Source organism: Nematostella vectensis, chromosome 15 (genome assembly GCF_932526225.1).
Source record: "Nematostella vectensis chromosome 15, jaNemVect1.1, whole genome shotgun sequence".
NCBI lineage: Eukaryota > Metazoa > Cnidaria > Anthozoa > Actiniaria > Edwardsiidae > Nematostella > Nematostella vectensis.
In genome coordinates, this window is record NC_064048.1 from 2,321,248 (window position 1) to 2,333,174 (window position 11,927).

At 39.7% G+C, this 11,927-nt stretch overlaps 1 protein-coding gene across 2 annotated transcripts; it reads right to left on the reverse strand.

The window, feature by feature from the left end:
* Window positions 1-491: 491 nt before the first annotated feature.
* On the reverse strand, window positions 492-11,241 carry LOC5502682 (neuropeptide FF receptor 2). 2 transcript variants are annotated; one of them, XM_048722455.1, is made up of 3 exons: window positions 11,066-11,241; window positions 4,005-4,052; window positions 492-3,933 (listed from the first exon to the last, which is right to left on the reverse strand). In XM_048722455.1, the coding sequence occupies exon 3, from the start codon at window positions 3,115-3,117 to the stop codon at window positions 2,008-2,010; it is 1,110 nt and encodes a 369-aa protein (XP_048578412.1). In that variant the 5' UTR covers window positions 3,118-3,933; window positions 4,005-4,052; window positions 11,066-11,241; the 3' UTR covers window positions 492-2,007. The 2 variants fall into 2 exon arrangements, with proteins under 2 accessions (XP_048578412.1, XP_032226877.1); XM_032370986.2 differs by lacking the exon at window positions 11,066-11,241 and adding an exon at window positions 9,809-10,350.
* Between the last annotated feature and the right edge of the window lie 686 nt (window positions 11,242-11,927).

Below are 11,927 nucleotides of genomic sequence, written 5' to 3' on the forward strand. Positions count from 1 at the left end.
GTGTTTTGAGGTCATGGAAATGGACCTGGAGGATCAGAATAAAGATATCTGTTTGTGTCTTGAGTTGTATTTGCTGCTTTCCCTTGTGTGGTATTGTAAGAGTTTTGTTCAGAGGGTTCACTTTAAGATATGTCAAAAAACCTGTGCTATTATTTGGCTGAAGAGTAGTTGCTATCACCTTGGTTATCTTCAAGACAATTTATCCCTTAGACTGATGCCTGAGTATCTTGATCTTATTGCGTTTATTTTTCATTTATAAATTCTTTGGGATGTGGGTACTTCTCACGGCCGGTACAGACCGGTTGAGGGGTCAATGGCTAAATGTATAGTTTGACCATATGCCTAGTAATCCTCACCTCAGCTCACCTCTTACCTCACCTCACCTCACCTCACCTCACCTCACCTCACCTCACCTCACCTCACCTCACCTCACCTCACCTCACCTCACCTCACCTCACCTCACCTCACCTAGAATAAAAAAGATTTCAAAACAAGATTGATATGGATTTATTTTCCTTTCTGCAACGACTTACTCGCCAAAGCTATGGGGTACACTATTCATTCTTTACACTCTTTCATATACAACTGTGGGGAAATATGGACTGGGGAGAGCGAAAAGGTTTCCTGTGACGTAAAAATTCTTACCAACCACAGGAAACCCAATCAGCCGCCCAGGACTAGGCGGCCAGCCACAGGAAACCCAATCAGCCGCCCGGGACTAGGCGGCCACCCACAGGAAACCCAATCAGAACGCCCGGGACTAGGCGGCCAACCACAGGAGACCCAATCAGAACGCCCGGGACTAGGCGGCCAACCATGCTTGAGGTTCATGCTCGAAGTTCGAGTGGTTTCCTTCTTCGGTCGCGAAAGTCTGCGGAAGAAACATTTAGGGGCGCGCCCGCAAATAACCGCTGGATCTCCGAGCACGACTTGAGACCGAATTCATCCGAGCCAATAAACGACTTGCACTAAGAAATCAGCACGTAACCTTTTGAGTGTCAAACGCATGACTGAACAAATACAATCTTTCAAGGAAAATAAGCCTTTCCGGAAAAAGAAGCTTTCTGGCTGATTCGTAAGCGCTGAGTAAATTGCTTTTTGTTGTTGTTAATTTGCTGCTATAAGCCGAATCGTGCGTGAGTTTGCAACCCAAAAAGTCACGTGATTTTTTAGTGCTAGTCGCCTATTCTGTACGAGATAGGGGAGAGCATGACTAGCATGCGATCTACCCCGATATTTTGCACAAGAACCAAGCACCAAAGCCTGTTTACAGAAGGGAATTTCGTAGCGCGAGTTGTCGCACCTCCCGATTTTGTAGCAGGCAGCCTAGTTCTGTCTGGGGCTGCGATAAAAACATCTGCAAACATCCTGAACTTGTCCTCAAACTCGGTCGCTAACCACAACAACAGAAAACACACTAATAATGCTCGTCGATCCGACTTGCGGGACTGGTTTTGTAGGCTATGAAAACCTATGCAAATAAGATGCTAGAATCAAAAGTGAATTTAATTCGTTTGAATTAAAGTGAATTTCAATCCATCCTAAAAAAAACCAGCTTAATTCTATTTCTAAAATATCAGATAAAACAGGGAAAGTTGTATTTAAAAAAATGATGAGAGTTTTTTGTTTTTAAAATAAAAACAAAACTACACCGCCATGCAAGTCGGATATAAGGACTTTTAGTGGAATTCTTCAAGATGTCTTCCGCCGTCAGTCCTCGTGTGTCACTTCTCATACGACACAGTTTTTTTTGGAGTTAACTACTACATCATACTACCTTTTTAATGGATAGCTTCAGTCTCTTCTCTAATGGCGTTTTATTGAGTAACCGTGGCACGAGGAAAACTCATGACAATACCCCTTTAATTGATAGCTTCTGTCTCTCCTCTAATGGTGGATTATTGAGTAAACCGTGGCCCACGGAAAACTAATGACACTACCCCTTTAGTTTATAGCTTCTTTCTCTCCTCTAATAGGTAGCCCCTTATGATGGGCCCACTCTTTTTGTCATACCGATGATACGTATGATATCAGCCCGGCGCGTTTTGTCGCTACTCGGCGAACCGTTTTCCCTGAGCTTGAGGATCTGGAGCGCATGGAGCGCTTTACACGAATCGCGTTCTGTCTCTCAGCAACCAGCGAGTCGATCCGGAGAACATAGAGCACGCACCAGCAGCCTTCCACGCATTGCAATCCCTCGGGCCTCCTTGCCTCTGAGCCGAAATTAGGGATGCTTATTCGGCCAAATATAAACGGATCAATAGCGCTGTTGATGTACGTTAGAATGCTACTGAATACTAGAATGTTATAGAAGTTATCACTCGTACGCCCAGAGCCGAAGTCGTGCCATAGCCAGGTGACGTGGGTCGGAAACATGCAAATTGTGAACACGACAAACGCGAGCATGAATACCTTGGTTATGCGGAGCTTTTGCAGCGCGCGCTTTCGGAGGTACAGCGCATGCGTACGTGAGTGCGTATCGCTCATTTTCTTGAAGCGAAGAAGATCGTTTTGTAATTTCCTTCCAGCGCGCGCGTAAGAAATTCCAATAGCGAAAAGTGGGATAACGAAGAAAAGCACGAATATCGAGAGCGTGAAAATCTTCACGTACCAATCCTCCGGCCAGTTTTCCAAGCACTGTTTACCTTCAAGCCTCAAGACGAGCGCGTATGGCGTTATTACGATCCCAGGGACTATCCATGCGATGACTATACAGATTTTAGCCATGCGCGCTGTCATGCGTGGCCTTAAAGGGCTCATGACGATACGATAGCGCTCCAGGCTCATACACAGCAAGGTAATGACCGAGACCGCCATGAGTACAGTCTGCAAGGGGTACACCATAAAACACATGATGGACCCAAATGGAAAGCCCCCAGTCGCGCGCTCGATAAGGTCGAAGGGAATACTTACAACGCACGTCGCGAGGTCCGTGACCGCAAGGTTAGCAATTAGGAACTCACTTATTCGCCGCTGTTTGTTGCGGAATACAGTCCAACAAATGATTCCGTTACCCACGGCCCCAATTAAGATGATTGATGAGTAGAGCGTTATCTGAACCACTTTGAGCGCCGTGTCAACGTCGTAGTACGGTTCTACAAGCTCAGAGACATTCATATCTGAGTTCTGTAACTGTAACTGTTGTTAGGCGGTGTTATTTGTTAAACTGTTCTCATGACTACAGCCAAAGTCAGTCAGCAAAAGCTGACAATGCGAAAAGTAGTTCGGCTATCTTCAAATAACACAGATTTTTCCCGTAAATTGATGACGAATTTGATGTTCCTCGTTGTCCTGCTCACATAGTCACAGACAGTACTGATGGCCAAACTACGAGAAGTCGTTACCAGAAATACAGCACTTTCCTTAACAAACACAAAGGGTTTCTGCGAAATTGTTGATATATTGTGGAGAACTGTTCATCAATATCAGGCAAAGATTGACAAGGATAGAATTTTTCCCAACGTCACAATGAAGATTCTTTTCATGTAGAAAATGGCTCGGTAGCTTTCTTCAAAGAGCACGGCCTAAGTGTTTATCCCTCGACAGGTGAAGCGCCAATGGTGAATCGTTACAAAAAATTAACCAATCACATAAGGATTCTGGTCTGACGTCACAAGTATGATTGCAGTATAAAACTGTTGTATAGTGATTTTAGAACAATGTTTATGGCTTTGTTATGGCCCCCGCTTGAGCACTCGAAAAAGCCTTATTTTTTCTTGTAATCGAATTCACCTATGGAAAGCATTAATTACTTCCCAGCGTTTGATATTACTTATTCTTCGTCTGTAGGAATAGTCGACCTCAATTTCCATAAAAATTACTATTTCCTAACTTCACCTTGGTTTTATATTCTTCTGTAACAACGACGACTGACTTGTAGCAAGCAATACCTCGTTCAACCAACCTTATTCAACCAACGTCGCTTCTTTAAACCTGTAAGATAAATTTCGGTTGTCAAATTAATGGGAGTTGGACCGCTCTTGTCTACGTCATGTATTATTTACCTTGTTTCACATCACTTTTTTTCTTTATCAGCTGCAGATCGTGGGATTCTAAACAATAGAAAAAAAAATGAATTTCCAATTCACGCCGTTCAAATCTTCAAACAATTGTTTCCGCAACCTTTTTAGTAAAAATTGACAGGCTGCGAAGATCTTTTCGAAGACGTTGCTTAGTACAGGGACCGATTAGATTTATTTTTTAAAGCGACAGAACGTCTATACGTGGAGCACTATGAAGACAAACTTCCTCTGGCGATGATTGTTCTATTCAAAGAGACAGGAATCGATCTTATTCGACCGACCATCAAAAACAGGAAAAAATAGAAAAAATAAAAAGCGACGGCGTTTTTCAAAAAGCGAGTGTATACGATGAACTTAACACTTCCTTTAATGTTTGCTGTTACTCAGAGAGACAGGACTTGTCAAGTTTTTACCTCTTTCAGACCTCAGCCATGGTCTTAAGGGGTCTTTTTGACAGTCTTAAGATCTCTTTCACCGTTACCCTGATTTCGAAACTCCGCCCTGTTTGCGGCAGACATGCTCTTTGGGTATCTCAAGTCTAAAGCTGTATAAATATCTCTAGAGGTATCTGTCCACACATTTGCGACCTCAGATAATTCCTCTATTAAATGACATTTCTTTCCAATTAAAATCGATAAAAAGTACGAGTACGTATTAGGGTTAGTTGCGAGGGCAATAATTTGCCACACCACTAAATATGAATAAAAAAAATGAAATAAAGAAAACCACCGCAGGCAAGTTCCATCTGATGTCTTTAAATCGGCTTATAAGTCAACAAGATCAAGTTCCTCTTATACTTAGGGTAAACATCACGCGAGAGATCACGTTTTCTGAACAATTTACTTTTATTTCAATTTAAAAAAGAGAATAAAAACTGCAGTCATTTTTCATAATTTTCTGTTTCAGTTATGCTTCTGATGTTACAGCTCTTTTCAATGTTCTGTGAACTACCTCCAGGCTTTTCATTTTATTTTTCAATTGTGCTTTTAGATTGGTCAGAGACTTTAGTGGGTTAACCTAACGAGAAGCCATTCCAACAATATTTCATTTGAATTAGTTGAAGAAAGCAATAATACCAATAGCGATTAAAAACAGCTGTACATTTTCTGCATTTCTGATTTTTGAGGCATTTGATATTTTGTCATCAAAATCTATGTCTACGTATAGAAAAAGAAATAATATCTTTCCAATCTTCAAAACAGAAACTATATTATGAAACATCAGACTTTTGAAGACTTATTAAGCATCAGACATGTTTCATATCTTTCTCATAAAATCGACCTTTTTATTAGAAAGATAAAGTCAATGATTCATCCCTTCAATTTGTTATGTTTTTTATATATTTCGTTTACGATATGCCATTAATATGACAGAGACAGTATGATTTCTCTAAACATCCTTACCGTTCAAGTCTCGAGATATTTCTTCAAAAATTGTTGATCTCTTTTAACACTTAATTGTATCCAAATACATAAAGTAAATCAAATAAAATCAATCAAAATACCCAAATAGTCGTGTTCGTTGACCAGAGCTTTTAAATATGGCTAATCGAAAACTGGTACTCGACTCTGCCAAAATTTAGTTTTTAAATAAGACTACTGCAAGGCAGTTTTTTTACAGACAAAAATTAGGCAGAGTCGAGTACCAGTTTTTGGTGTACAAAATACATAAAGTACGTATTATTATAATAAATCTGTTTAAAATAATAGAGATCTCACACACTAATGGAAGAAAATATTTTAGTTCTTCCGGCAACATTGACAGTAGTTTTTATGGTCACAACTTTGGCGGCTGCAAACATCAAGAAATTTGATTGGTTAAGCCGGTTTGATTGACTGCGACTTTTTCAGACATTGTTTGGATTCTCCGCGGTGTCGCACCTACGAAATCGCTTCTAAGGCTGTGTTATGTTTAGAACACTTCTTATTTTTTTTTTTCACGAACATGAGGAATGTTGGAAATAACCAACGTGAAGAGTGATGAGATCAGTTCAGGCAAAAACAAAACTCAGCTTTGGAGGAAAAATTCTAGTCTTTTCTGCAGATCTATCCTCTTCAGTTTCCTTAGAAACCAAATTCAAGTTTAAAGGAAAAAGTTAGCTTTGTCTGGAGAGATTCTCTACTTTTTATTTCCTTTAACTCCCTTAGAAACCAAATTCATCCGAGGAAGAATTCTAGCTTTGGGTAAGAAGTTTTTTTACAACCTATTTAACCGTTCACAAATATGAACGCCAATAATTCTAGCTCAGCATATAATAAGATTTCTTGCAGAATTGTAGACTCTAGATTATAGTTTCCTCAGAATGAATATATAACTGAATAACGAGTCAAAAATAATGTCGCACGCTTGCATCACGTTTCTTTTAATTAAGACTTAAAATTTTTCATTATGGGGATAAGGTAGCCGGAGGCGAATCTACTAATAAACACACTTCATGTCTCTTACGCTTCCAATTAAGTGTCAAGTTTGCGCGATAAGGGGCTACATAAGTGGTTTCTAGAACTAGCTCAATCTAGCGTTACAAGGAAAGCTTTAGAATAAAAATAATAATTAGAATAATAAGAAACGACGGGAGGAAGGACGCGCGCGACGCATTATGGGAATTCCAGGGAAAATATACCACTTAACCACACACACACACGGAGATACGCCGGGAATTTTCTGAAGCCCCGTACAAACAGCGGCAACTTCAGCAATCATTGACAAATCTCCCTTTTATCCGTACCTGGCGTTCTACTCGGGATGCCTGTGGCCGTGGAGGGCTGGGCAAAGAACGAGAAGGTCTGGGTGACGTGTGACGTCCATATCAAACATATTCCCCACGGATAGTGTCCTTCGTATGCATTGCCTTATATGGGCATTGATGCCCATATTTAGAAGAGCTAAAGTTTTCCCGCTCCCTGTTCTCCAGAAAACATGGTGAAAAATGCTGATTTCTGTCAATTTGAGACTCGAGGCAAAAATGTGTCAAAAAAACTTTATCGCTTGGTCAAATCTTTATCACACAAATCTTGAAAAGCCCTTAGACCCAGGCCTCCAAGAGATTGGCCGAGCGAGTTTTAAGGTCACCCAAATATTGATATGATAGGAAACCCGAAGCACAGAGACCGGAAAGGAACGTCAGGAAAAAATATGCTTGCAATGAATGATGGGAAAGTTTCCAAGAAACTGAAAGGATGTGTCCTAGTGTTTTCAGTGCACAGGCCTCAAGTGACGATTGCGTTTTTGGCCCTGATATTTCCGTCTCTAACTTGATTCGAGTTTGTAGAAACAAAGCTATTTCTCCAGCTTTTCAGGTACTTAACCGCAGGGCCCGGCTTTTTCAAGATACATATTATACACTTACTTTAAAATCATGACACAAAAAGCCATTATGGACACAATAAACCCTCAAATGGCAGTAAGCCATTCCGAGTGACTTTGCTTACGAACAATACACCACGAAACATTTGAACAGTACTGAGTAATCATAGCCTTTTGAGTGTTCGTGACTAGCCCGAACGCTCTCCGAACCTAACTTCGTATGTACGAACATACGAAGTTAGGTTCGGAGAGCGTTCGGGCTAGTCACGAACACTCAAAAGGCTATGGTTACTCAGTACTGTTCAAATGTTTCGAGAGTTGAAAACAACGACCGCGTGGGTTTTTAGACGAGAGAAATAGAAATATAACGAGAAAGGATTTCGCTGAATCGGGAGGCAGGAGACATTTCGCACAAAGGTAAGAGATATTTTATTCGCTGAATACAATATTCAATACAAATTGGGAATGCATTTTTGGTTATTTTATTAAGAAATCGCTGACAAAGTATCCTAATTCCCGTGGTTTCACGGCCTATTTCATATAATTATACTGCGCTTTAAAAATTACTGTGTACTGCAAAGAATAAAAAAGCCCCCGTGACCAAAGAGTTATCCAAAGATTACCGCTGCCGCAGATATCTTTTAAAATTTTCTGTCTCACTTGAAAATCACAAAGAAAGCGTTCACGCCATCCTTTCATAACAGGGAAGCAGTATTTGCCATTAAAAAGGCAGCAGATAATGTGCTAAATCTTTAATTTATGTAAAACGTGTAAACAATTCTGCGCTTGCGGAAGCGTTTTAAAAGACGGTCTGCAATTAAGAACGAAAAACATATTTAAACTGCGTTATTTCTTAATGGTTGCACAATAAAGTGAAGTGACAAAAAAAGTTAAGGATCTTTTTATATTGTGTTCAAATCGAAAATCCCTTTTACTTTTTGATGACTTTTAGTCAAAGCTATGGACTTATCTTTTTGGCGGGCTATTGTCCGCCACTCAAATCCCGTCTAAACCAATCACAGCTTCAACTTTCAAGTGCAATCGACTGTTTTTTAGTCGGGCGACGGGAATCCATTTAGCTGCAGCGAGTTGGGCGGCTGCCTGAATCCTATTCGCGGAGGGATCTCTGTGTGACCAATAAAGGTGAAATCGATTATTCGGTGTATAATTCACCACAAAAAAAATCTTAAAATACAATATTTCGCCATAATCTTTTTCTCAGGTAGATAAATTATTGATAGCTAAAAGTTAATTCATCAAGTGCTAAAAGCATTTTATGTCAAAAATGATTTACTTTACTTGTAATAGAGAGTTTCAATTAATCTAATCTAATGTTTAAACGCAAAACTAGAGAGAGTTTCAATTATTCTTCTCGAAAAAGACGATTACCGGCCACAACAACAAACATCTGCCTCGAAATGCGACAGCAGGGGATCGACTTTAGCTCAGATTTACACTGAACATGGGAATATGCGATCTTTGGAGTTTGATGGACAACTGCATTCTTCTGCGATTCTAAATATTCTGCGAACACTCCTCAATGATTTCCAACTGATAAACTACTTTCAGGCTTCCGTCATTCAAACAAGCGGAAATACTGGTACTTTTGGTCAGCGCGTCTTGCGGACCCTGGTGTGATTGGACGCCATTTGTGCGTCATGTGCTGGCCAATGAAAACTCTTCAAAGATTATGAATGACGGAAGCCAGAAGACGATGTGCTTGAAATATTCGGCGAGTGTTCGCAGAACATTGGAAACCACAGTAATGCAGGAATATCTCATGGACAAATAAACAAAACCTTAGTCCAAGATCACTGCTGTACGCCAATGGGAAAAACTACTTTAACTTTACTTGTTCTGCTAAAACCTTTTCCAATGTACATTTCCAGGGCACATTTAAGAAGAAAAGATTTAGCTTTTTTTTTAAATTAAATACACAGCAACAAGGAATTTCAAGCAATGTGATATCCCGGACTAATGCTTGTAACGTTCGAAAACACGAAACAATAAAGTAAATGAAGGGCAGATCTAGAATTATGTAGATATTTTTTTTAGTACAAGGCGATCCAATTTCCTTAACTTTTTTAACGTGCAAGCTTAAAGCTCGGTCATAAAAGAAAAAGAAAAATAAAAGTGTTGTGCGGAGTCGATACAAAAAGCAATTCTCAGAATTTGCATTTTTTCCTTGCTAATAGATGTTTTCTTTGTTTAGAAGATAAGCAATAGAAGTTATCAATCGATTGATAAAGTCAATAACAAGAGCTTAAAACCATTTTTACCTCGCGTAACGCCTAGCAAATTGATTGACTGGTGCACAATATACATTGGTATCCACTGTATACATAATATCCATATATCATATATCATGTCATATCATGATATCCATCGAATGCATTCGCTTTCTTGAAATACAATAGCTAATAGAATCCACACAATACTTCATCGTATCGGTTTAAATTTTACGAGAAGTACAAGCTACTTACCAATAAAGATCTTAATGTTTTGAAAACAGATGGCTACACCCCAGGTAAACAAATCTCTTTGCTTGATGTCCTTTCAGCGACCACTTGTTTTTCCGTCAAATTCAGACCTCCTGTTTTGAAAATAACTTAGAGAGACTGATCGGAAAAGCGTTGATTAAATTGATTTTTTTTTCTGTCAAACGACCAATAAACGACGCTGAGCTTTGCCGTCAAAATAGATGCTTTGTTCTTTTTTGCACCATCAAGAATTCGATGATCAAGTGTTCGTTTCGCGGGGATACGGATTTCTGCTCCCTGTCAGTAAAGCTTTTGAGAGATCAACCCGTGTAGTCTGCATATAGTTCCGGCGAAGGCTTTCATACGACATCTCATCTAGACCGCTCTAATTCAGATATGACACACGAGCCTCAACAACTGACTGTTGCGCTTAAATAGCAACCGGTGATTTTTAAACTGAAATCATAGTTGCATAGTTTTTTTTAACACCGGGACGGGGGTGGAATTTTTGACAAGATAAAGCAATTATTAAAAATTAAAACTCCATGGATATAATCAGGAAGACAGGTGAAAATTTAAACCTTCTAGACACTCTTTGCTTTACGCGAAAATTTTGCTGCTAATTTTAGATTACCTTTTGGGCAATTACGTCCTTATTATTCAGGGATCGATTTTTTTTAAATGGTTGAGCAGCAGACAGGTGGGAAAACAAGTGTAGAAAAATAATATCGACGTAGCCAAGAATTCAGTTAAAGAATTAAACAATATAAAGGCATCTCTTTAGCCTAAATGTCAAGCCCTTTTTCGTCTCCTCATCCACTGTGTAAAATATATTAATTCCTGCAAATAGCGCAAATATAAAATGATTCAGATTCCTGGAAGCGAAAGAGATGGTATGATACAGATACTGTTAAATCTTCATATTTGGGGACCAGACAGGCGTATTCCCAGATTGGCCGAGAGAGGGTGCGTAGTCATAGTTATCATATGGAAAAGGCATAGAATTTGGAGATTTATTAATAAGAAATGATCCGCTTTTTGGCCGCAAGGGGGGGGGGGGGGGGGGTGGAGGGTTACGCGCTTGCTAGATCTTGGGCCCTGTCTGATTGGCTAGAAAACAATGGTAGTTTAGAAAGATACGCTCTGATTGGTCCGTATTCGACGGTTCCCAGGACGAAAGGCCGGTCGTATCATGTGTTTATTTACTTGAAGCTAAGATATATAAGATATACTAAGCGCGCTGGATGCCATAGAACCTACCTTGAAATTACGGATATCATAAGCCGTATTTATCGAATTCTAAGACAGACCAGGTGCCGAATATTTAAGATGTCTGTGAGGGCAAATAATGTTTACGATTGTTGGCGGTTCTTTTCCATGAGTTGATTGATCAGCTTACCAAATCTTGAAATCCTCTCAGACTTTGTTCAAATAGAGGTTTGTTGAAGGAGACGAAGAGCCCTGTCTCATTTGGTGATGTGGATGAGCACTCAGTTTTCATTTGGTTTATCTTTCCGCAATGTATGTGCTATTAAAGGTTTCAGATTTCGCTTTTAAAGAACCACTGTAGAAGGTGGAGTCAATCTGTCTATACTTGGCCCAAAGATTGTACTTTTCCATATCTATTACTGCGCCTCCCTCCACCCACCCCTCCCTCGGCAGCAAATCCTGGCGCCGCACCTGCTCTTGTTACAGCACAATGAGAATAAAATAGCAGTCGCTACTTTTAAGGTCTTAAAAGACCCCATAAACAGTAATTGTGTATAAATTCTATGGCTGTAAATCTGGATGTAAAGTAGACCTTGTTTTTCGTTTCCCACGTAGGATATTTCATAGTTTGTTTTTCACTTTCTTGTTTTGGGCGATCAGTTTATTGTGCAAAGGATGCGCGATACATTCGTGGATTAAAAAATTTACCGGAAAAAGAGAATCGATCTAGAGGGTTCTACCCATCGCTAACAGTTACTTCAAAGCCAATTTAGAGATTCACTTTACAGAAAACCTGTAAGCTAGACCTTTGTTATTATTACATGTAAAATTTGGCACATAATGTTCTAAAATCTAAAAATAATCATCTAAAAACAAAGTTTACAGTAGCGGATCTAGGGGGGGTTTTAGGGGG

What these genes read in the sequence shown, in the direction of transcription:
- LOC5502682 (XM_048722455.1), bottom strand. Translation starts at nt 3,117, where the DNA reads ATGAATGTCTCTGAGCTTGTAGAACCGTACTACGACGTTGACACGGCG.